Consider the following 27,421-nt stretch of genomic DNA (forward strand, 5'->3'; position numbering starts at 1 on the left):
CTTTCTCTCCTCAAATAGCTAGTTATCAAAATAACAACTTAGTCCCATAGAATATTTATTTTCCTCTTTAAGCTGTGTCTGTGGCATTTACCACCCCTCATACACCTAGGCATGCCAATGAAGGCCAAGGCGTGTTTGGACACATCAGACCAACCCGAAAATGTAGACACAACTCAGCTGTGGTTACACACACCTCAGCTTTTCCATCATCTTCAAATCTAAGCTGGATAGTTATCCATGCTGTGTCATAAAAAAGTCACGATGGGAGTTTGCTGAGGTGGGATTATGTGTGATTTAACATGATTATGTGAAATTATAAAGGAGATTATCAACCAGCTTGTAAATATAAGTTATTTATCACAGATAACTCATTCAAGGAAAACCCAATAAAACATGAGCATATTTCTAAACTTGCCTTCATGCCAGTCGTGGTAGTTTTGATCTACAGGTTGTAATGCATGAAAGAGTTGAGGGCAGATGTTTTTCCCTTTCCTTAATACTCCTTCAGGCCTATAGAGAGCAGCAAACTCCCCTGGATGTCACGTCTATAATAAAACCCTCAAACTCTGACACAGCCTTTATCTATTCTTCTCTCTATTTAAGCAAAAGAAACAAAAAAAGAATGTCTTTTGTGATTTGTATTTCATTTGTGGTGCTGAGATAAGATGCCATGTTTCTGTAAATTACATGATGTGAAGCAGACAGTTATGTAGAGCCTTTTTTTTCTAAATTGTACTTTATTTTCTTTTAAAGACATATGTTTTAAAACAGCGATTGTAGAGAATAAATAAAGAAACATTATGTTTTTTTTTTTGTTTACTTCCATAGGTACATTTATGTAATTAAAAACTCTATTATAAGTGTGTTCATTGTCTTGAAGACCACAGGAATCCTCTTTTTTCTTCTTAAATTAAAAAAGAAATTGTCACATCTCCACCCTCATCAAATTGATTACCAAATAAATCAAACGTAAAAAATCAAGATAGAAAAATTCCCAGCCCTTCCTTCCGCTTTTAATTTGAAAAGTAGTGGCAGCAGAGATGTTTACTGGAGAAGTCTTTTACAAACCAAGGTATGTACAGCGAGAGGAAATCCTTTTCTCCTTCAGTTTCATTACCCCATGATTTTAATTTACGTATAAATAATAAAACTAACTCTACATAACAATATTACCAGTGGTAATCATACAGAATAGTATTTTCTTTAGCCTCCAACTGTGCACACTTGCTTTCTGTTTACGCCATAGACCACAAATCACACTATACAGTAAACCCTGTTCAGTAGAATAACATCAGTGATATGCTTTTTCTTAACATGTAGATCTTGTTGCCGACAATAGAGTATGTACATAATATAAATGAATCCAGCTGTGGAATGATAGGAAATCTGGAGCACTTCTGATACTGCGGATGCTGACTCAGTTGAAGTTTTCTGTTGCTGATATAACTGCTGTTGTGGTTGCGTTTTGCAAGCGCATACACATGATACTGCTTTTTGTGAAGTGTTGCTCCTGTGCTATACGGTTGGTCAAACAACCAAAAAAGGCTGGGACATCCCGAGTGGTTTCTCTTGATTGAATTCTTAGGTTTCTCCTGGAAGTAAAAAAAAAGGAAGAAAAAAAAAGAGAGGAAAAAGGAAAAGAAGAGAGAGTTCATTTAACCAAATCACAGCAATAAAACACACACATTCAAGACTTTGGAAGTGTAGTGGTGTCTGCAATACACACTGCTTGCACTGATGCCTCAGGAGAGTCTCAGAAAATCAACTAGTGTCCATGCAAATCAAAAAGTGACAGTCATACTGCTGCAAGTGTATGCACGTTCTTAGAAAAATATCTCTTTTGGCAGGCAAATTAATTCAGAACATGCACAATAGGAATTCTGGTGGGGATCAAATGTCCAATTATTTTAAGGATACAGTGAAGGGATTCATTCATTTTGCGTTTATTGAAATGATTTTCGAACCAGGATGTTCATCAGTTTGCACCAAAAAAGTTTGACTTCTGATGATGGTCACTGCAAACAGGGCATCTGCAGAGACCAGAGAAATCTTTATTTAAGAGCTGTTTTATTAAAGTTAACTACATATTTTGGAGCAAAATTATATGTACCTGAGAAGTATTTACTCTATTAATAATAACTTGAACGTCCAGTCAAGATATTATCAAGTTTTATTCTAACCAATTATTTTTTCATAAAATGGAACTTATATGAGAAAGTATGATTAACAGCAACATAACAGAAATTCATAAATTTGACAAGGGATGCAGCCGTTAAGGTTTCTCATTGCAAGTATTATTAAGCTTTAATTATCTTACAACAATGTATTAAGTTTAAAGGTCAAAATGGAGTTTCACAAACATCTACAAATTTTGGATTTACCTTAATGAACATTTTTGGGGATATATTTTTTTTAAGAGCTTGGTAATCGACCAGCAGATACCCTGTAAATGTCATGTATAAAATTTTTCAAATTAGTGGACATGTTTAAATGCACAATTTTCAATACTATGCAACTTTTTGGGGGATATATGTTTATATTTTGGGGTATTTTTTTGGAGTCCCAGAATTCCTACAGAGGAATGCAGTTCCTCAGCCAGCAGCACGTGTCACAGGAACCAAACAGCTTTACCCAAAACCTTTCTAAAGTAAGGTTAGTGTCTCAGTTTTACAAGAACACACACATTCACTTACACACAGATACTTTTCTTTACATCTATTTGAAACAAAACACCCCACACAGATATAAATGTACTTATTTTCTCTGGACTGGCAGTCTCATTCTTCTGTCGTTCTCTCTCTCTCTCTCTCTCTCTCTCTCTCTCTCTCTCACACACACACACACACACACGCTATAATAGCAACCAATAACAGGGGCACGTTCAGTACATTTTCAATCTCACAAAAACCAAACAAAGTTCAGGCACAAAGTCACTTGGAATTGAGTTACAACCAAACGAAAACCCCGCACTCACCAAAAAACTACCACAACTAAACAGAGGGGATGTGTAAGAATGATAATCATGACAGACAACAAAAAGGAAACTAATCAAAAACCAAAAAGTCTCAAAAGAAAAAAATCCTAATACATCCATATTTGATGGACAGCAGGCTAATTTAGGCTTAGCTTTGAAGCTTTTAGAGGACTTAAAAAAACAGCGTGTCATGATAATCAGTTACTTACAGATGCTGAGGTAAAGTGACAGTTATTGATCAGTGTTTGCAAGGATTAAAAACCAGGACAAAATAATAAGAGGAAACTCACAACGCACCAAACACAGTTCATGGTCGCCACAGTAACCCGCCATGCAGTTGAGCATGGTGAATCAAGGCAACGGCCCAAAAAAAAAATAAAAAATTGCTAATGGCAACCATCACAGGCAATATATCGCCACAGCAACCAACACAGGCCAATTAACTTACAACGCAGTGAGAAGGAAGGGGGAGAGGTTTTAGCGGTTGCTAGGCACGTCTCCCACGTTATATGTATGGACGGGGGGACAGTCTTGAGAGTGGTGTGATGTTTTGTTCAGGAAAAATGGCATGTGGCACAGCACAAAAACAATAAAATGAAAAAGTAAAACAAAAAATTAATGACGGACAGTAGTTGGCATTCAACCCTGCGACAGAACACTGGTTAGACAAAACATTTGAACCCAGTAAAAATATACTTTTCAATCTCTAAGAAGAAGAAGAAGAAGAAGAAGAAGAAGAAGAAGAAGAAGCATCTTTTACACAGAGCAAATTGATGGTATTTTCAACCTCATTAAAGATAATTTACTGTAGGGTTATTGACTCTTCAGTTCCATACAAAAGACAGCCGGTTTAGTAACGAGCACCAATTACATCCACTCTGCCCCTTTAACTCACGGACACATTTCCAGCTGCCCATCAGTCCCTCCCTGTACTCGCCAATATGTCAATACACCACCATAACTCACCTCTTTTAGTAAGGCCTGTTGGCATCCTTGGGCCTCTTCAGCTGCACCTTCAGTCTCTTCATGCCAATCTGGAAGCCGTTCATGGCCTGGATGGCAGTCTGGGCGCTGGATGGGTTGTCAAAACTCACAAAACCTGAGGTAGGGAGCGACAGTTTTGATCATACTCGCACTCATTCACCTCTGGTGGGATGCTCAAGAAGGGAAGCTGGAATGCTGATATGACGTCATACTGCTGTGGTGCAGGTTGTGTTAGCTATAATAATGTTTTAGAAACCATTATTAAGCCATAACTTCTTTTGGAAACTTTGGATGGAAACTCTGGAGGGAAATCTGTCCATATTTCAAGTTAAACAATATAACATAATACAATATAATATAAACCATGGCAGCATGTGACAGAAAAGGAGTTGTGTTAATTTATCAACATCACTTAAACAAAAATCTATGTCATGTCAAATTATTGTATTATATCGAGGGCTTTCCAATGTACTTTAAAAAAGTTTTAACATGAATTTCAATGAAAAACAAGTGAGTTATCCTCATTGAACCATGATCTGTGAGAATTAAAGAACACCAATGGACTAAATATTGATTTAAATGGTCAGTAATGGAGTTACAAATTAGATTTTAAAAAAATTGTATTTGTACTTTTTGGGGTTCTGACACTTTTGGATAATTGAATATGCCCCGGGTCAAATTGACCCAGGAGCATTATTGCTGATACAGAGAAATAAAAGAAAATTTAAAAACTATTGATAGACATTGTGTCATTTTGTTATTAACAGCTCTAAACTTAGGGAAGCGGAAGTGCCGCGGGACAACTTTTGTAACCTAGCATCAGTAAACGCTGGTGAGAAGCACTCTGAAATTGAAGTTGCGAGCGCTTCCGGTACACACAAAAAAACAAACGATTCTTCGACTATTTTGCAGATTAACACATACAAAAGGAGAGGCATACATTCATAGAAGCTGTTTTATAAGATAGGAACAAGAATTGACTTTCTTGTTAACGAAGCGTTAGCTAGGAATATATTTAATGCTAACATCAGCTGTTGTGTAGATGTAGCTGTTGGGTTAAATATGCTTTCACTTTGAAAGTTGTTCAAATGTTCCTCAATATTCTAATATTCAGTTTCTGATTCATCAGGACCTCATGACCGTTTTCAAATGCACCCCACGTTCATGTGACTTTCAACCTGGCGAACAGTAGTACAACATTTTACTTGCATTTGAGCTTCCCACTCTGGGCATGACCTCAGAGGGAAATGGCTGTCCTCTGAATATGCCAAAAGAAAGTATAAAACATTAAAACAAACAAAACAAAGCATGTCTTTCATCACTTTAAGTGACGACAGCCATCGTGGAGACTCACCAAAGCATTTACTCTGATTGGTGGCGCGGTCAACAAAGACCTTTGCAGAGATAACATTTCCGAAGGGCAGGAACATCTGCAGGATCTCAGAGTCGGTGAACTCCTGTGGCAGGTGGTAGATGAAGATGTTACAGCCCTCAGGACCTGAACACAAGTAGAGGAGAGTCATGATGGCAGAGACGATAAGACAAGATAGCACAGGTTATCCAACGTGAAGTTGAAAGATGAGTAAGTTAAGTGATGTGCCAACATTATGACACATTTGATCTTTTCTTGATGATTAGAGGTGCTTTCTGCAGTGAGCTTCAAAACTACAACCAGCAGCTTTAACAGAAGCATAGCTCAGCATAAACATTTGAAACAGGAGAAGACATCTCGCATGGCACAAAGTTTCAAAAATCAGTGTATCAGTGCAAAGAAATCGAACTTCTGAGGTACTGGTAGGCAGCTTTTGCAGACTTTGCATGGTTAGCTGTAACCATAATTTTTAGGCCTTTTGTTATGCTAAGCTAGCTGTTACTGAGCTCAAGTTGTGTATTAGGCACATAAGTCAGACAATCATTTTAACTTTTTTTCTTCTTTGAATAGACACTGGGCACATTTCCAAAAATGTAGGACCAATTCAATAAAAACCCAAGAGAGACAAAGTCATCCTAAATATTATAATACATACTATTCTATTCTATCACATTGTATTGCTATAATATTGCATATTATTGTTTATCAAAACTAATAATGTTATTATTATATACTACTTTTTACTATTCTCAATCTCTTGAGAAACAGACACATCTGTTTATCCATACATATTTATTTGTTCATATTGCATATTGTACCTCACTGTCTCTCAGTGAATGTTTTAGTTTGTAATTTTAAATCACTCTGGAGTGATAACACGTCCAAACTGCCTGTATAATTGTAACTATGAATACCATGTGTAACATTTGTATATACCTTAGGCATATACCTGTTTATTTTTATTTTGTTTATAATTATTTTAATTTATTATCATTATTTGATCTGTTTTTATTTTATTTCATTCTTATTTTCATTGTCATTATTATTTAGATTTTGATTGTAGTAATAATAATAACAAACAATAATAATAATAAGTATTATTATTATTATTATTATTATTATTATTATTATTATTATTATTATATATGTCATTATTTGTACTCTATTTTTTCTGCCCTTATTCTTGCTACTATGTCTTTGTTACTGTAACAACTAATTTTCCCAGCCAGGGATCAATAAAGTATTATTTTTCAACACACAGGAACAATGCTGTAAGGAGTTACTGTTTTTCACCAGATGTTCATCATTTAAATTAAATATCCTCAGAGCTGTCTAAATCAAATAGAAATGAATGAAAACCGAGATATTTCAAGAAAATTATGGTCACATTTATCCAGAATTCTTTTCAGATGTGTTATCTGTGGTGTAAAGTACGTGTGATTTGTGGTACAACACTTGGTTTGTGGTGAGTGAGCTAAAACATACAAGACCACCGGAATGTTTGCCTGAGATAAGATTATGCCAAAGTTTTCCCCGCTCTGTGTGAGACCTGTGAGTCTACCTTCTCGTTGCTGCAGCTGCTGCGGCTGCTGAGGCTGCTGAGCCACCAGGGTGGGCTGATGCGGGAACGGCTGTCCCACCAGGCCGTACGCAGCAGGGTAGGTGGCTGAGGGGAGAGCAGGAACAGGTGAAGAGAGCAGCAGTGAGGCACGAGGAGACTGCAAACTAATAAGATATTTCCTGAAAACAACATCTGACAGAGCTGCGTCTCCTCCTACAGATTTGCTAAGACTGGTAGATGTTTTGCATATTTCTGCTATACGTGACTCATTCTTTAGAGCTGCAGGTTATTTACATTCTGCTATATATGTGCATGCTTTGACTTTGGATGTAAATTTGTACTTTACACATGCAGTGTTGGAAAGTGGGGGAGTGTAAGGTGTAGCTGCACGCAGTTCTGTTACATAAAACTGTTTTGCATTCTGGATTCACAAGCAGGACGGTTATTTCTTGGAAGTAAAACTCTAAAAATCTGACATTTAGTGATTCATTTTATACAAAATGTGAGGAAAATTAAAAACCTAAATCTTTAATTTGGCTTTTAATGTGGAGCATTATTGTAAGAGCCCCAGTTTGAATCATCATAATTTAACTTTGACAGAATGTATTAATTGTTTTCAAACATTTTATTGTTATTACCGTTGTAACATTTGTTGTCTTGCCAAATTCAATGCACTGTTGCCAGCTTTGCAGTCTGTTTGCCACACTGTGAAATACTTTGGCAGCATGCTTGTCAAACAAGTGATGAATAAAAATAAATTGAGTTGCAACTAACAGAGAATATTTGTGAAATGATCTGTGCATCTTAAATCAGTTTTAATCTAATACATAATCTATTTTCTCCTTCCACAAACAACAACCTCTCATTATATGAAGCCTATCAATACATTCCCATTAAACATGTCAGTCAATGATGATATATTAAACTCATGAATGACCAGGCTGTAGACTCACCTGTGTAGTGCTGCATGCCTGTATATGCCTGCTGCAGGGGGTCCAGTACAGGACTCTGAGCTGTGGCAGAGTAAACACATCATCACAAACTGCTATATGCACACACACACAGTAACCCTACATGCTTTTTGGAGCACAGCAGCACGCTTCAAATAACATTCAGCACTTTGGTTTCATTTCAGTTCCTCTTAATTACACGTCGGAACAGGAAGAGTCTGCGGGGAATATTTTATGACAGCAGCACAGTTACTCTTCACTTTGTGGTTACACATATCAGGGCTTTACCTTGGTAGGCGTGGACCCCGTTGGTGTACAGGGCCTCAGTTGCTGATTGGCTGTTGGGTGGAGCTGGCACAGAGGGGTAGCTGTTCACTGTGAGGGGTGGAGGCAGAGCAGGAACAGGTGTGGCGGCGATGGAGGGCGGAGTGCTGGTACCTGCGGACATATAAAAGGCTTATATTTTCATTAAAAAAATATGAATCAGATGCTTTAATGAAAACCTTTGAACCTGAAAGAGAAGTGAGAGATCATTACAGACCAATGCAAACAAGGGTTAAAAAAGATTCATCTGTTAACAGAATATGATTTGTCTTAATTTCTTTGCAATTCATTTAACAAGATGAATATGAATATGATCCACTTATCCAAATATTTTATGGGTGAGGAAATGCATCCAACACTTTTCTTAGACCATAGGGATGCACAAAATACTTCAAAGTGAGCAACAGTTATTTAAAATATAATCATATCTGTGAAGAAAAGCAGGTTTGCTTTGTTAACCATCTCAGTGTACAATACTAACACTCACTAAACGGCAGTAAACATGAACACAATGATTGAAGGTCCCAAATTTTGCCGTGCGACTGTCGTAAATCAGCCAAATGAAATTTTAGCATGTGATGAAAGCACAAGATGAAAAGTGAAGGCATCACCAAAGATATTACTATTTATCCTGAGGGGGAACTGAATGTCCGTGCATTTGTTGTTTACAGTTTCATTAGTTAGCAGTTATGGCTTCAGGGCTGTTTTTTTTGGCTGCCTTGAAAAAGTTTAGACACCAATTTTAAAGAAATCCCGTTGGACTCAAGTCATTTTGAAATAAACGCATCTACATTTATGAGATAAAGTATCGTAGGCTTGGATATTTTAGAATGAAGCTAAATGGAAAATAAAAACTAACAGAACATGCAGCCTGAATGTGGACTACAGCCAAATATATGTATTAATTACTGCTTTTTGCTTACTGTATTGATACCTGAATTGAAGCTCATAACACATAATATGCATAGTTTACTTTGTATAACTTAACTAACTGGAGTGATTCCTATCCAAACAAAAGGACAACAGTCTTTCCAGTATAAATCTGGCCCTTCTATAGATGATCTTTGTGCCAGAACTTTAACATTTTACCGTCTATTTCCCCTTAAATGTAAAAGCTAAAGCGGCTAACATCATGACAGTTAGAAAAAGCAGAAACACTACAAAATAGATGTTTGTTATTTCGTCCTCTTAGGTCCACCTCTCCTTGCACGTCTGTCCTCATATTTCAAGCAGAAATCTAATCAAGGCCAGCCAGGGCCAGACATCTCTGCCTCTCATTACCTGAGGAGGGGGTGATGGATGCGATCGGCGTGGCAATGATGCTGCTGGGGTTGAGGGCGGCGAGCTGCTGCATCTGAACCGCCGCCACTGTGGCAACAGGGGAGAGGTAGGCCGACTGCGCCACCAGGGCCTGCTGCTGCATCAGCTGGAGGACGAGGAGAGAGAGTGGAGAATGTTTAGAGGGATGAATGCCGCACATAGAGATACGTTACAGTACCTGAAAAACTTGTAGATTATAAATGTAGATTGAAATAATTTGTTCAGATTTCCATAATTACAGAGCTTAACTGACAAGACCCGGTCATAAAAATCGAACATGTTTAATATAATTGCAGTGGCTCCAGTCTGAACCTCAACCATGAGTCAATATGTTTAAAGGCCACATCTCTGCATGCAGCAGCCAAAGCATGAGCAATGACTCGATTCAATGTTGTGTCCAAGTCACAACAATATTTGGTCTTCAAATCATGACACAGATAACAAGATTAGATTAAATCTTGCTTTGCACTCCTTTTTAGATTTTCTCCTATCCATGGGCTATTACATTTTGTGTGTTATTTCTAACGTCACTACATATCAACACATCCATTACAAGCAAAAATGGTGTCATGCCTTTTTAAGCTTCAAAAATTGAGCATTTTTTAACGAGCGGAGTCTGAATCCATTTGCGGCAACTGCTCAATTAGCAATGACATGAACAGTAATGTGGCTCTGCTCAACGCTGCAAATTGCAATTTTTCCAGTTAAAATCACCCAAGAAGACATTAAAGCTGATTTTATTTGACTAACAAGGCACATGATGCTTTGAGTAACGCTTGCTCACATGACAGTATATTTTGCGTCATGTTTTGGAGGACATTATTAAACAAATACTTTCATTTTTCAGTCACATCAGTTTTACTGCAGATCTTCAGTAAAACATGAGTTGATTCAGAGCTTACAAGTTGTTTTTATGTCGACACTTCTCATGGACTCACCAGTCCCAAAAATTTGTTTCTCAAACTTTTAAAAATAAGTAATTTTCTCTGAATTTAATGTAGATATCTGTTTAAAGAAGAAATAGATATCTCAGCATCGCATAGGTGCCCTCATGTGTGTGCGCTTGTGAGAGTATGAGTTCCTCACAGCCTGTGTGTAGGCGTTGTAGGCCCCGAGGTGGAGGGTCATGGGACTGATGACCCCCAGCTGAGAGGCCACCTGCTGCATCCTCCGCAGCCCTCGCTCCTTCTCCGAATCTGCAAACTTCACCACCAGGCTCGACGAGGCACCCTGAAGAGGATATGGAAAAAAGAATCATATTCAATCTCTCAACTTTTTCTGTCTGTCATGTTGCACATCAACACCAGTCAATCTGGAATGAAAGAGAGAATCACCACCCTGGATGAGAGTATTACTGGTAAGAAAAAAAAGAGGCATCCTGGTTGTGTGGGAGTCTATGATGCTGAAAACTTTATTATAGTGTCCCTGGTTCTAGACTTTGGGTTTTTTTTGTACTATTCTAAGTGATTTTAGCAGGGTTGTTTTTAAGAGAGGTTGTTCTAGATAATTATATTTATATGTTTTACTGTCTTTCTCCACCTGCCCTCAAATAAAACAAAAATGTCTGAAAAAAATTAAAAAATAAATTCAAAAGAAAAGGTTATGACTCAAAGATCTTTGGAAAATGTTCTGTTTTAGCTTTCAAATTTAAACCCAATTTGAAATAACTGAGGAAAATTGAAAATTATTTACATATACTAAATAAAAAGTCACAAACTTGTATTAAAGAGCTGTTTAATATGAGGTAAGTTGTTCTATTAATTAAGTCGCCCTGCACCAAAGCACAGACCAAACAACCATAGCATGAACAAAAGATAAGCATAATTAAAAAAAAACCTGCTGTCCTTTAATAAAACAATAGTGTACGAGTGCTGCTGGGTCTTTGTAGTAATCGCCTTTCATGTTTTGTGTGTGTGTGTGTGTGTGTGTGTGTGTGTGTGTGTGTGTGTGTGTGTGTGTGTGTGTGTGTGTGTGTGTGTTGTGTGTAGGTGTGGAGGAGGGAAACAGAAAAAGAGAAGTGCTGACTATTAGCTGAGTCACCCTGCTGAGTGTCTAAATGACTGTATTTGGAGGATCTAAATGTGTGTATGTTTGACCGCATGTGTGTGTGAGTGTTTGTGTGCAAAGGGGGACTCACAGGTAAAGTACGACTCCCATGCAGGGCATTGATGGCAGCCTGGGCCTCTGCGTTGCTCTGGTACTTTACGAACGCACAACCTAGATGAAATGACACACAATTAAATGTCACACAGACATTCAGTCACACACGATACAGAAACTACTTCCCTTTAAAAACACATTAGGAGCCGTTTTAGATCTAGTGCTTCATCAGTTACCGTGGCATCATTAAACATGGTCCACAGGACATTCATTGCTTCATCAATCACAGTCCGTAAACCACCAAACGCATCATTAGCCCTGACCCATAAAACCTATCGCACCATTAGTCAGGGCTCTCGCAACAAACGCACAGAAATCCAGCATCTGTGTTTGAACTGTGGCCAGACTTTGATTTACACAGCAAATATCATTAGCATTATAGTTAGCGACAATAGATATTTACATTTAAGCCACGGTGAAGTGCCCGAGGCCGAATTCACAGAGCTGGATTCAAATACCCACAGTCTCAGTCAATGTCACTTTTACAGTCACAATTGACAGTAGACTCCTTTTACCAGAACTTGATCCAACAGATCTTTAAAAGCTTCAGGGGACTTGAGTAAAGAGTGATAGGAAAACGAGTGGAAAGCTCTTAACACTGACAATCCTCCTCTCTTGGACAAACATGAATTCAGCATTTTGGGATAATTCAAACGAGTTAAAACTTTGTATAACTTCAGTTATAACTCTTGTTAAATATAATTTCTATCATTAAATTAAGCATGCACAACATGAGTTTTTAATACATCAGAGGTGCTGTTATTCCCAAACTTAATATTGGTTGACTATCAATACCATTATAAGAATCAGAATCAGAAATACTTTATTTATCCTGGGGGGGAATTTCAGTCATTTCAGTTGCTCTTATACACAATAAAGTAGGAATATCAGAATATGAATGGAAAGAAGGAATAAAATACGATATACATACTAATAAAAGTAAGTACAGACAAGAGGAATAATTTAAACAGGGGTTCCCAAACTTTTCAGTCCGTGACCCCCAAAATAAAGGTGCCAAAGACTCACAACCCCCACTGTCCCTTGAAGTGATTTAATGTTGCTTCATTTAGCTGGTCTGCACAAAATTAGCCTACCTATATGAGAATGTGTCTGTGTTTCCTGTGCCGTTATGAATTAACCTACTGCTACTGATACTTTTGATCATTAACTGTTCACTAACACTAAACTTAGGAGTCATCTGGCAACAAAGAAAGGCTGAAAACTCATTACATTTTCTATTTTCAAGGTTTTATTTGAAATTTAGCTAATAATTTTGTTGATATTTTTACTATAATGGGTTAAATGTACTGTTTTTAGATCACTTAAAAAAAAGAAACATTCTAGAAGACATCTCACGACCCCCCATTTGTGTCTCGCGACCCCCCAGGGGGTCCCGACCCACACTTTGGGAACCCCTGGTTTAGAATAAGCTATGTACAAAAGCGCTGTGAATGGAGAGTAATATACAAGTATATTAAGTGGTAAGGACTTTGCACAGTGTATTGCACAGTTATTGTAAGAGTATTGTAAAGTGTGAATATTGTTGACTGATTAACAATCAGATTGCATAAAACTGTATATATATCTAAACATGAATTCAGTTTCCACCTAACTGCAGTCACCATAAGGTCTCTCCTGTAGTGTTATTCATATTTCATCACCACAGGCAGATGACACCGAAAACACTATTCCTTTTAAAATGTTAAGGAAAATTACCTTATTTGAGTTTACAAGTGAAACACACCTTATTTAATGTCACTTAATATTTGAAATAAAGGAAACTTTTCAATACTGTATGGCTGTAGATATATTGTGGTTGTAAGGCATAATTAATTCAGTTATTAAAATTGGTTATTACTCTGCTCTCTTACTGATCTTCTGGCTGTGTAAGATGCTTGATTCTGATTGGTCAAAACCCCTTGACGGTGGTTATTAATCTTCACTAACATGAACAAAGCCAGAGGCAAACTGATCCCACATCTTGTCAAATCAACCCGCGGAAAAAGAGTTCCGGCACATTTTGCTTCTGCTAGTTGACACCATAGGCATTAAAGTGAGGTAAAACCGTTACTTTAGGTTTGCATCGTATTGGTAAACAATGTGGCTAAAATCTTAAACTATGAGCTGTGGTGATGACAGCAGCAATGTTAAAAGTTGTGACATTTGTCTTGTTTATTTTTTAAGGTATGTCAACCGCAGAGCTCAGAGAACAAGTAGAGCTGAATGAGGACAGTTTAATGTTAAATTGACTGCAACATCGTCTGGATTCTATATCCCATAACCCCCTGCTAACCATACCTCATCCCTTACTTAAACAGCACCAAGGGAAAACTAGTTAACTACTTTATTAAAGACATAGAATAAAACCAAACTGATCATCAAGTGAGTTTTTATACCTTTACCACAACTAACTTTGTACTATCAGTTATTTTCACGGGTATTTTAACGGCCCCTTTAGATAGTTTAAGAAACCAGAAGAAAACAAAGGCTGAAGAAAGAATAAAAAAGCTAAAAGCATACATGTGCTTATCAGGCAAACAGAAGGGTGAGGTGTCTCCTCAGGCTTACAATAAAAGGAACATAGTTACTCATCTCCTTCATGACTATGTTGTTCCATTGCATGACTCAGGATATGTGTATGAAATGTTTCCCCTCTCGCTTCACTTCTTCACTTCTTACTGGGTTCATGTAACAGAGTCTGCAGCCTTAAATTAAAGTTTGCTGTGTCGTCCTGTATCCTTGAAACAATGATATTTTTAATGTGTGTCACATTGCAAACCCTTTTATAACACCAAGGCCTGTGTATCAATGACCAGGTGTCAGAGTATTCACAGACGTTTGAATGAACTGCAGTATTGCCTCTTGAAATTTCAATGCATAGGGCTACTATTTGAAAGCAAACACAAGATAATAGATTTTCCATTAGTTAGATTTTTGTTTAAGCATGTCTGTTAGATGTTAGATGACACCAGATTTCTTGTGTTTCTCAGTTGTGATTTTTGATGTTACCTTTGCTGGTGCCATCAGGCCCACGGAGCACCGTGCACTCCTCTATGCTGCCAAAGGGCTCGAACATCTTTCTCACGTCACTGTCCGTCTGCTGTTTTCCCAGCATGCCCACAAATAGCTTCCTGTCTTCTAAGGGGAAGGAGATTGCCAGGATGGGAGAGGTAGAGCAGGAAAATGTGAGGAAAAACATGGGAAAGATTACAGAAAAGGGGGGGAAAGTGGGAGTAGATATTTTAATAGAAGAGGTGATAAAAATGGGGGGAAAAGGGAGAAGTGCCATGTCACCGTACATGCATGACTAACATCAGAGTGATAAACAAGTACTATACAAAGCAGGGTGGATGTCAGCCTGCGATGCCTCGGAGCGCCACCAGAGTGCAGTAACATGAACATCACAACAAACAAACAGCATCTGGCGGTGACTCAAATGTTTGTCACCCTCTGTGCTGTCAGAGAAGCTGCTCCGTCTGTCCCCGTCTGTGAAGGATCAGACCAGTGTTTCTGCATGTTTTAGCCCCGTCACTACAAATCACAAACATGTTACATTCCAGCAGACTACTCACCAAAATGTAGCGCTGAATTAAGGGTTGTTTCTCTCTAACTTTGAGGCTGCCATTGCTCCTCTATTCATACCAGTGTGGTGTTAAAATCAACTGTGAGACTAAATAAAGCTTAAGGTGCAGAATCAATTGAGGGAATAACATCTGTGAGTGAAATATATAGTTTTTTTTTTATTTATTTAAAAAGTGTCCTGTTATGTGTTTTCATGTGTTCATTTTAGAGCTAGCTGCATAATCCAAAATTAAAACTATAATTCTGCAAAATTTCCAAAAATGAAGCAAAGAAACGGTCAGTTTTTGTAGTGTCTTGTATAAAAAGTTGAGGTATGAGAGCAGACACGATATTTCTGGGCTTTAAAGACAACAGATTTCCTTTGAAGCAAATATCAAGTGTCTGCCAGCTCAGTGTCATATTATAATGAAAAGGAAGGAGTCTGCCTCCTTGTACTATATGTGGATTGAGTCAACAAGTCAAATAAAGATTATTCAGGCTTCATTTGTAATGTGTCCTCAAATGCTGCAGAGAGTTGTTGGAAGTAAGCATATTATGAGACTGATCCCCGATGGATTACGTAACACATAAAGCACAGGAGTGACTAATTAAATGCACAAAGGCTCTGCTCTATTCAAGGGTCCTATAGCTCTGAGCGATCAAAACCAGGATCCTGATATTGGCGCAACAAGTTGGAGCTTGTTATTTCTTAGATTACTAACACCATTGTGATACGTCAACATTCATTCTGTAAACTAGAGAGAATCTGTGCTTTTATACAACATTAAGACTGTTTGGAGTCACCTCAGGCCAGGGGCAATGCTGGAGATTTTGGACTCTGTGAAAAAATATCACAACAGAGCCAACTGCTTAAGTATCTAAATTGTTTTGACATTTTTGAGGCCCTAAGGGCTCTTATAATTAACCTAATTTAAGTGAACTAAACACTGAAAACAAACTAAAAGAGAAGATGTTGGTGCAAAAAGTTGCAGAAGTGTTTCGGTTTGTGGTAGATGAAACACTGCGCTTTTAAAGTGTGCACTATGTGTGATGTACAGGTCTAGTTTGGCAGCGATGACATATCCATTTTAATGAGAAATTTAATCTTACATTGATCCTTGTTTAATCATCCAGGATTGATACCATTACACTTGGATTGTTAAAAAAAATAAAAGAATCTGAGCGTGGACGATAGATGACAATGTTAGTGTACACTGTGGTGTTGTTTGAACAGGTGCTGTGTTTCAGGGTGGGGCCAGGTGTCTCTTACCCCCTCTGCTCTCGCTGTCCGCCGGCTTCACCTGGATTGGACGGTTCATCTAGAAAGACAGAGCAACAGTGGACTGTCAGTTTAACTGCAGGACATGAGTGATGATCATTAACGCAAGGATACACCAGGGGAAGATATTCAACAAGGCCGATGCTGTCTTCAAAATTGACAGACGTTCCACTCAATTGTTCAAACGTCATGTTACCCCTTTAAAAACACTGTGGATGCTGTAATAAAAGCGCAATGATGAAATATGCATGCATGTATGGATGTTAGTGTTTTTGACATGTGCCCAATCCTACTACGATCCCCTGCTAATTTCTCTCTTCTTCTTTTTGCCAGCAGAACACAGCTGACACTGATATGTGTGATTTTAAATTCTCACTGTTCTGCAGTTTCTCTCTCTCTCCTATTTTCTCTCCTCCTCTCCCAGAGTCAGCTCTAATCCTGCCGTCTATCGTTCCTTCTCCCCCATCGCACAAAACCAGGAAAAGCACACACCCACGTGGGATTGGGGAAGTGATAAGATTAAGCACACTCGCCGGCTAATCTGGATTACAGGAGCACGCAGCATCAGAATAGTGAACGACTCTGAGCCTGACAGAGAGACAGGGACAGGGGGTGTGCAGGGTTATAAAAGAGGGAGTGATATGTTGATAAATTAAGAGAGCACAAGGATTTGGTGATATTTTCATGATTTATGAAAAGAAAGCAGATTAAACTGTTTTCTTTTCCCTTTTTTGTTATTGAACCCTTAATTAACCAAACCTCTAGATGAAATCCTGCACACCTCATTTCTCTCTGCCTCTTTTGTCAAATGACACAAAAACGGTGAATAGAGGGGCAAAGAATGGACAAGAGAGGGCAAACAGTGGGATTGAGAGGGACTAAGAGATGAATGAGAGGAGCATATGGAGGAAAATATAGAAGTGGGGGAGGTTTGTGTGTTTGAAGAGGAGGAGGAGGAGGAGGAGGAGGAGGAGGAGGAGGAGGAAGGAGGCTGATGTGGGTGAGGAGTGGAGGTGAGAGCAACAGAGTGACACTCTGTTAACTGTGGCTTAATGAAGGTCTTAATTATGGAGCTGGTGACATTTCAGCCAGTCACTGATTCCGTGTCACTGATTGATCCGCTGTGATTGGTCACCAGGAGACATTATCGATCAGTGCCGTGATCGCGCTCCTCTGCCAGGACTCGCATGCACAAACACCAGTCGTCCCGTAACCAAAACCATCGGCTGAAATACAACCAACACCTGCTGCAGAGAGAGAGAGGGGGGGGGGGGGGGCACGTCCTCTTACTGAGCGTCCAATTGATCACACCAATTGAAAGACTGATAGAGGAGAGAAGGAGGGGGCAAAGACTCAAACCATCATGTAATCAGTCAAGCAAATCTGCGCTTCTTCTCCTGCAGTCTGTGAATAGTGATTTTTGTTTGAATTAAAGCTCATCTTTACTGAAAATCAGATTTGCATTCCTTAGATTGCAGAACAGACACCATTGTCCTCACTGATCCAACAAGCTACAATTTATGTGGTGTTTTTGGTGTTTTGGGTAAAAACAATTAAGTATCACTAAAAGAATACATGTGTTTTCTGCTTTTTTACTTTGACAGCTATATCACTCACTTCTTTTTGCCACCTTTTTATGAATCAACAACGCTGATTGCAACAAATTTACTCTAGGAGTATGTGCAGAATAAATATGAAGTTCTTCATTTCAATTATGTTTTCTGCAGATTCTCACTATGTGAACTGAGATCAAATGTGTACTCTTTTAAAAACATCAAGTTTATATTGTGGCTTTTATGTCTTAATTTAGAGATGATGGACATTGGACAGAGCAGAAACTGTGGGAGTGTGTGGGGAGTGATTTGCAGCAAAGGGCCGCAGGCTGGAATTAAACTCTGGCTACACATAGAAGGACTACACTCTCTTGAGATGGGGTGCAGAACGTAACCACCATGCTAAAAAACTGCAGGTCTACTAAAGGTCTTTTAAACTGAGGGTGAGGACTCAACAATTAACAGCTGGCTTTTGCCCAATTATTTTGACTTTATTTTTTTATTTTTTTACATATTATTATACTTCATTTTCATTCATATTTTGATACTGTCTAATTATATTTTGCAATTTTTTAAATGTCCTCTTTTAACGTTTTTCTTTTCCCCGTTGTCATGATGTTTTAATGTCATGAATAATGTTGTATATACCTAGGAACCATCTACCTTATGAATACATAAGCAGTCTGGTTATAAACTCAACTCAACTTCATTTATATAGCACCTTTCATACACAATGGCATGCAGCCCAAAGTGCATCACTGTATGAGATAAGAAAAAAGGGACATATTGATAGTTACAAAACAAATGTTGAATAAAAATAATTAGTATTTTTACAATATTTAATAATTATTATATTGTTATAATCAATGGAGTAAAACAGTTACATAAATATAAGTCAGAAAATGTAATTAAAAACAATACATTAGAATAAAACAAAATAAATACCAAACAACAAAATGATTGTGAGGTCAGTAAAAAAAATGTAAAATCCCTCTGAGTTAAAATCCAGATTAAGAAGGTAGGTCTTATGTTTCCTTTTAAAAACTCAGAGCAGGCTTGCTGCTTTAACATCTAAAGACAGAGAGTTCCAGAGTTTATATAGCTACATTATGCCATCTTTTTTATCATCCTGTGCACTCATTGTCAATGCAACATTGCCTTAATGTGTATTTGTGTCTGTACACAGAAAGCCATATAAACCAGAGTCAAACTCCTTCTATTTGAAAAGCTGACCCTGACTCTTTTTTTATTAGATTATTCTGGGATTCTGATGCTTTTATTCAGAGGTTAGGACAGTGGACAGAGTAGAGTGGTGAGAGAAAGTGGAGGATGACGTGCAGCCAAGGGCCTCAGGTTGGACTTGAACCTGGGCTGCTCACTAAGAGGACTGTAAGATTTAACCACTGATCCAGACAAGCGGCTGAGGCTCAGCGGAAGAGTCTGTCGTCTCTCAATCGGATCCCAGCTCCTGCAGTCACATGCCAAAGTGCCCTGACAAGTGACACAACCTCATATTGCTCTCTGTGACGGAGTTAGTGGTGTGTGAATGTGTATGAGTGGAATTAGTTAATAGTGATGGTGTAGCATCCTCTATTTTCAGTGTGTAAATGTGTAAAGTCCATAACCCAACACCCTCTCGATTTTTAAGAGTAGGCTTCAAACTTTCCTTGATAAAGCGTATAGTTTCTCAGTAACTCAGGCTTGGACCAGCTCTAAGTTATGCTGCTATAGACTTAGACTGCTGGGAGAACTCACACACTAGGATCCTATCTTTCCCCTCGATCTGCATCTCTCTTACTAAGTAAAAATACTATCCATAGACCTGTCTGGAGTCCCTGAGCTCCCTCGTCTCGTAGGTTCCGATGGATTGCTGCTGTAAACGGCCTGCTGCTGCAACTACTACTATCCGTCTCAACACTATCATCTCTCTCTTTATCTCCTTCTATCCCTCTCTCCAACCCCAACTCAGTCTCAGCAGATGTGTGTCTAACATGAGTCTGGTTCTGCTTGTGGTTTCTGCCTGTTAAAGGAAGTTTGTCCTTGCCACTGTAACTTTCTAAATGCTGCAAAGTGCTCTGCTCATGGTGTATTAAGATGAGATCAGACTGAGTCCTGTCTGTAAGTTTGGACTGGATCTTACCCAGTCTTGATGTTGGGTCTTTGTTAAAAGAGTATGGTCTAGACTTTAACTTATTAGAAAAGACTATTCTAGAAAGTCTTAAACAAGGTCACTTTGTCTCCACAGTTTATTCAAAGCTGCAACATATGAATACGGTCAGGCTATCATTCCTACAGAAAACATTGGAAACTCAGTTGGAAACAACAATAGATACTGAAATATGGGAGGAAATCTTACTTTTACCTTCAAAAATATCCATATGTAACAGATTCATAGAAATGCAATATAATATCTTACAAAATGTCTATATATCTCCATACATGTACAGTAAGTACACAGCAGGGGCCTCTCCAAACTGCCCAAAATGTAAGACTATATTAGGGACAAGACTTCACTGCCTCTGGGAATGCGAAAAGGTTCAACAGTTTTGTCAAACAATATGTGTTGAGGTTAGTGTCGCAATTAAATAACAATTACAGCCCAACCACTATTGCGTCTATTGGGATGTGTCCCCGAATCATTAAGAATATAAGAACACTGTTAAATTTTCCCTTATGCTGGGCCGAAAGGCTGTTATGACCAAATGGGTAGGAGATGAACCTCCTTCAATTCATATGTGGAAATCAATGATATCAGAATATATCTCTCTGGAAAAATTAAGATTTCGTATTGAAGGTCAGATGGACGTTTTTACAGCAAAGTTTGTCATGGTGTTGGAGTACCTGGGAACTCAAGAGGCAATTGCCTGAAATGCTAGACCTAATAAGGAATTTTGGGATCATTGCTGCGGATGTATCTGGATTTGGATTTGCTGCATATTTCTAACAACCCGTATATGTACTGTGCTGGACTGTTAATATTTTGAAAATGTTCAATAAAAAGAATGTTGAGAAAAGAGTACAGTCTAGACCTGCTCTGTTTATAAAGAATTTTCAGGGAACAATTGTTGGGATTTGGTGCTATATAAATAAAGATTTATTGACCAGTGTGTGTTTTTTAAAATCAATCTGTTGTCTCTTTTATCTCATATGTATCATTTGTATAAAGTAATGATGCTCCTTTGTGGCTATAACCTCAACATCTGAAGGTGCAGTCCTCATTTTAGGGGGACATTTGACATTGGACTCATACACTTAGAAAGTAGATGAGTACATGGAGACAGAAGGCAAAAAAAAAAAGAGGCAGCTCTGTGTGTATAATATCAAGTCTGATAAGTAAGGCTGCATCCATATTTTTCTTGCACTAGTGATAAACTATGATAGGTGACATTGTCTTTTTTCTACCCCCAAAAAAGAACATGATACAGATATGGGTTTAATTTTCTAAACATTAGGTTTTCTTAAGCACCTTTTAGCTTCTTTTTTTCCACACCCAGTACTCACTCAAATTATATTAAAGTCTGAATTGCCTGAACAGCCTGAGCTTTCTGCACAGTATACAAGATAAAAACATCAAAATGTACAACATGTGCAGAGCATCTCCATCAGACTCAGAATAGGATTAAGGTCAGCTGTTTTTCTTCTGCAGAGATAAATGGTCATTGCTAGTGAAATAACATAAAGATTCAAAGCTGAAGCTGGGTTTAATGTGACATGTTTGATTTATGACATGTTTGACTGACACCTGGCTCATATTTCAGAGCGGGAAGACAAACAGCAGCAGCAGTGGTGATGGTGGAGGTGGAGATAAGGAGCGGCGCAGCAGATGGCTCTGGAGATTGTGAATTAGAAATACACAAGAGGGGGAAAAAGCAGCAAGAAGTGGAGGCCATCAAGGCTGTGCCACTTCACATCAGCACGGCAACCAGGCCCCGCCGCTATGACGAAGGCCGCGCTCGGCATGGCCATTGTCATGGCAACCCGTGGTGATGAGATACCCCACATCAGGTAAACAAGGTTGAACCGAGCGTTGCGCAGAAGGGGACGGGTGGAAAAAAAAAACACAAATGAAGAGGACAAAGGGTGCTTCTAGGTCAGGAAGGAGTGATAGATAGAGGGATTAGATGAGGGAGGAGGAGAGGAGGGAAAAAAAAAAAAGGAGGGAGCATTTCTGCCTGTTGAATGTCGGCACCGCCTCGAGAGCAGATGCAGAAGCAGGGAAGAAAAATATCTCCATCTAAGCCTGAACCAGTAACGTGCACACTTTGGTGTAATTTTTTCTCTCCCCCCTCCTCCCTTTCTTTCCCCATCTCCTCCTGTTGCTCCCCCTCTCCCCCGCCCTCCTCCATCTCCTCCTGTTACCCCCCCTCTCCCCCTTCCTCCTACATCTCCTCCTGTTGCTCCCCCCTCTCCCCATCCTCCTCCATCTCCTCCTGTTGCTCCCCCCTCCTTCCTGTCTTCCTCCATCTCCTCCTGTTGCTCCCCCTCTCCCCTTCCTCCTCATCTCCTCCTGTTGCTCCCCCCTCCTTCCTGTCTTCCTCCATCTCCTCCTGTTGCTCCACCTCTCCCCTTCCTCCTCATCTCCTCCTGCTACTCCCCCCTCCTCCCCACCCTCCTCCATCTCCTCCTGCTGCTCCCCCCTCCTCCCAGTCCTCCTCCATCTCCTCCTATTGCTCCCCCCTCTCCCCCGTCCTCCTCCATCTCCTCCTGCTGCTCCCCCCTCCTCCCAGTCCTCCTCCATCTCCTCCTGTTGCTCCCCCCTCCCCTCCCTTTTTCTCTCTTAGGCTTGTTTACAAAAATAGTCCCATACTGTGCACAGACAACAGCCTGTCCATTCAAAAGCCCGGCGTGTTTTTACTACCTGATTTCTCTGTCTTTATGCTTCATCTAAAAACACAAATATAACATACAATCACCGCATTTATTCCTCACACACACACACACACACACACACACACACACACACACACACACACACACACATGATCCCTCTGTCTCTGTTGGTCCAAGCTACATCTACACATACTTAATCTTTCCACTGTGATGCCACAGGGGATTTCAACCGGATTATGAGATATTAAATCCATAGATTATCCAATCAAATCACAGCTCGACCCCTTTCACCATAAAGCATGACCCCCTTCCATAAACACAGACATCTATGTACACAGAGGATCGGCACCTGCTCCAGTTTTAAGCATTCAACACAGAGAAAATGTCTTTTAAATAGAGGAGTGTTTACATTTTGAGTGAGAGCAGCGTATAGACGATGATGTTTCTCTCGGCTCTCTTTTGTGGCCGGCAGAGCAGATGATAGTCTCTGTGCGTGTGGCTCAAAGCAGTCGCTGTTGTTAAGTCTATATAGCATCAGGCTGCTGTGAGTGTATGTGTGTGAGGGACACTTTCTGTTGCCTGATTTTCTCTCCATTTTCAATCCTTTCTGCTCATCCGCCCTGAAAAGCAGCCACTCTGAATGGTAAATATATCAGCACGGACCATCTCCCCTGCTCTTTCAAGAACATTTACAGCAGGAGGCAGAGTTCTGTGCGTGCGTGTGTGTGTGAGTGCGTGTGTGTGTGTGTGTGTGTGTGTGTGTGTGTGTGTGTGTGTGTGTGTATATTTGCATGTCTGTGTGTGAAGGAGGGAGGGGAAGGGGGGTGTTGGTGTAGGTAGGTGGGGCGAGGCGAGGTGGTGGGGGAGATGAGGGGGGGCACAAAGACAATTTTCCCTTCCTCGCCCTCCCCTCCGCTCCATCACACACATACAGCGCTGGTCATTGCATCGCACTGGTTGCATAGCAACCTGGCATCCCTGGTCCCCACCGTCTCCAGGCAACGAGACCTGCGACCATAATCAACCTGCCACTCCCCCCCCCCTCGCCATCCTCCTCCCTTCCCCTCTCCTCCTTCTCTCTCTGTTTCTCTCTGCTCTGTGCTGCTTCTATTTTACTCCTTCGCTCCTCCACGTCCTCTTCCTCCTTCTCTTCTTGTCACAAATGCACTTATATGCTGAGGAAACTTGTGAATTCACCCAGGGGGAAGAACAAACAAAGGTAGAAATTGGTATAAGATCTAAAAAAAAAAAAAAAGAGGGGGGGTGGTTAAAGAAAAGAGAGAAAAAGGATGAAGTGGGGGAAGCGGATTCATAGATGCAGATGATGACGACTGTGCAAAGAGTCAGGACGAAAACCACTGAGGTGCACAAGTTAATGTTTCTACATGCAGGTGTACACACACACACACACACACACACACACACACACACACACACACACACACACACACACAAACACACACACACACACACACACACACATGGGCAAACAGGCGCACAAAAGCAGCCAAGAGAGAAACTCTGCCTTCTCCTGAACCCAGCCAGTCACTAAATCAATCAAACACAAAGAGACTGAGGGAGCAACACTTGTACTGTTCAATAATATTTAATCAATGATCCTCAGTGTCAAAGCTGCTTCACTGGTCCGTCCAGAACAGGCCTGCATAATGTGATAACAACATGCAAAGTGCAGCTACAGTGTACAATTCTGCAATAAAGATTTTACATCTGATAAATACACTTCTATTAAAGGCACAGTGAGAAGCATTAATGCTGTGCTGATTCCGCGGACCCCTTTGGATGGATGGTAATGTATTTCATGGAATGAAGAGCGACTGATCCGTCAGGAGCGCCGTCATTCACTGTCGTAAAGATGTGATTTGAGCCAAAGTGTGCATTTGTTCACCAAGTTAACTGTCTGTTTTTTTTTAAATATACATTTTGGGGCTTTTTTGCCCTTAATGGGTTGGACAGCTGAAGAGAGACAGGAAATGTAAGCAGTAGAGAGTGGGGTAGACATGCAGCCAATTGTTGAGGCTGTACATCAGCTCTGTACATGGGGCCCACGCTTAGACTGCTAGCACCCCTACAAAAGCTCTAAACACTGATTTATTACCGTTAGCTTACAAAATGTACCAGTTCGATGTTACCCATCACAACCCCGTGTCATGATGTAAGCTCGGGTGTCCCAATAAATGCCAGAATAACGTAAATATGCACTTGAATTAACTTGTTTGTCCTTAAAGAGCAGTGAAGCATTCACACGCCAGCTTAAACATTAAATCCTGTTCACAGCCATTTTGCCCTTCTACTGAGCAAAGCCCTGAGACTAATGTTTCTGTCTAAATCTATACTTCAACAGAATACGTATGTCTTTTTGCTAATCCTGCCTAAGGTAACCCTTACCCAAAGGAAAAAACTCCTCCTTCTTGCTAAGTTACTTCTCACTGTGAAACGTTATAAGAAGAGCTAAACGTAGACACTTCCGGTGTTGAGTATCGACCTGGCTTTGTTCATGGATGATATGAGCAGGCACGAAAATTCCACATCAAAAAATAACCATAGACTGTATAAATAATGGACGTAGTATCCGTGACGTCACCCATCAAGAATTATAACATTATTATTATTTTTCATATTTGAAGTTAGTGTGCAATTGGATTACTGTCAGGTCCCTTTAGATAACTTTACAAAGTGTACAGTCTGGATCTGTTCTTTATGTAAAGTGTCCTGAGGTATCTTTTGTTGTGATCATAGACTGTATAAAATATGGACATAGTATCTGTGACATCACCCATCTGTTTCTGAGCGCTGTTTTGAAGCCAATCGACGGTGGCAGCCATATTGGAAATGTGGAACTCAACCAGGCAGAGTGTGACGTAGTGTGAGCCTCCTAGCCAACAGCTATGTGTTCCCAACCGGGAGTCAAGTCAGTCATGTCCTTATTTGGGCAAAAACTCGTAATCTTAACATCTTCTGAACCGTCGTGTTAGAAAAAAATTCACACCCCAAACAGGGTATGCCGATAGAGAAATTAGCTACGTAGGGCCAAGCCGTTTTTTGAACCAGGCTGTAAACATGTTTATTAATGCTGCAAAGATCGTCTTTTTCCAATTCATGTCTATGTGGTTTCCGGTGTTTCTGCAGCCAGCCTCGAGCAGATTCTGGATGAATTGCAGTTTATAACACTTCCGCATGGGCTTCATAGTTTGAGACCGGAGGTTGCTGCTTGGAAATAACCAAGCTTGTTGCTGATAATCTCATTTTACTACGTCGATCATTAAGAGGCAGCAGTTAAAACTCCTCTCAGTACCTTCAAAGAGCACGTTTTACCTACAACTTCCTGTTTCTGTGTCTATCTGCTGCTCTTAACATTAAAACATTACCTGTGATTGCATTACGAGCCAAAAGCAGTTTTTACCTCCACTAAATTAATCTGAAGGTATCTGACATTTCTCCATATTTATTGTGAATGATCGTATGACAATGACCTTAAAATGAGCCTACAAAAGAGACAAGGCCGGCGTCACATTTCAAAGCTTACCTTCGGCCTTTTTTTGGATGCTGACAAAAATCCTTTTGAGCAAAGAAAGTGAATGTCAAAGAGTACATTTATAACAACACACAAGTTGAGTCTCGATTGTTTTGACTCTTCTGACTGTTAAATATTCATGACAAGTTTGGTTTCACTCGATTCAGTGGAGCAGGAGGGGAAAAGAACTGAATCACAGAAACTCCTCTTTGAGTGTGTGTGCGTGTGCGTGTGTGTGTGTGTGTGTGTGTGTGTGTGTGTGTGTGTGTGTGTATGTGTGTGTACAGTTAGAATCCATGTCCTAGTTTTCTCTCCTTTTATTATTGACTTTTTAAACCCACATGTTTTTTTCACACACTGTAGCTCAAAAAGCTTAATGAGTTTTATAGCAACAGCTAGTGTCCACTTTAGTGTGTGTTTGTCTTCCACACACTGAGATACACACTCACACACACACACACACACACACACACACACACACACACACACACATATGCTCCCCTACCCCCCAAATAACACACCAGTTCTCCCTAACAGATGTCTGCATTTAAGCTGATAAACACACGTCCTCAATGCACCTCCAGCCGCCCCCCTCACCCTTGCTGCCACCCACTGTTCATCATGACAAACTTTCATTCATCTCATCTCATCTCTACCTCCCCTCCCCCACCCTCTCATATCCACCCCACCCCACCTTCATTTATCCAATTTCTCTCCAGTTCACACCCATTTATCTCCTCTATAAATCCAATCTGCATTCATCACTACAGTGGCCCCACAGCAACGTACAGAGGATGGGAAGCTTTTTTTGTCGTTGTTGTATCGTTCTGCATCATCCCTCTATAGCACATTGATATGCATGCGTATGTAAATGAACTGACGCATGAACGCACACTTAACTAAAGATAGATTCATCAAGTGAACAGACACACTCGCTCTGAGCGCACTAATTGCTGCCATCATCATCCCAGCGACTCGCTGACATCAAGCTACATATGGGGGCAAAGCTTTATCTGTTTAT

General features: G+C 39.8%; 1 protein-coding gene across 1 annotated transcript; it reads right to left on the bottom strand.

Annotated features, from left to right (window-relative positions):
• Positions 1 to 723: 723 nt before the first annotated feature.
• Positions 724 to 26,422, bottom strand: celf3a (cugbp, Elav-like family member 3a). The gene is made up of 12 exons (XM_034705090.1): positions 26,413 to 26,422; positions 16,477 to 16,525; positions 14,655 to 14,783; positions 11,623 to 11,702; positions 10,572 to 10,715; positions 9,447 to 9,591; positions 8,130 to 8,297; positions 7,845 to 7,904; positions 6,892 to 6,996; positions 5,313 to 5,456; positions 3,941 to 4,073; positions 724 to 1,592 (listed from the first exon to the last, which is right to left on the bottom strand). Exons 2-11 carry the CDS (start codon positions 16,523 to 16,525, stop codon positions 3,946 to 3,948), a joined length of 1,152 nt encoding a protein of 383 aa, XP_034560981.1. The 5' UTR covers positions 26,413 to 26,422; the 3' UTR covers positions 724 to 1,592; positions 3,941 to 3,945.
• Between the last annotated feature and the right edge of the window lie 999 nt (positions 26,423 to 27,421).

This window comes from Notolabrus celidotus, chromosome 16 (assembly GCF_009762535.1).
Source record: "Notolabrus celidotus isolate fNotCel1 chromosome 16, fNotCel1.pri, whole genome shotgun sequence".
NCBI lineage: Eukaryota > Metazoa > Chordata > Actinopteri > Labriformes > Labridae > Notolabrus > Notolabrus celidotus.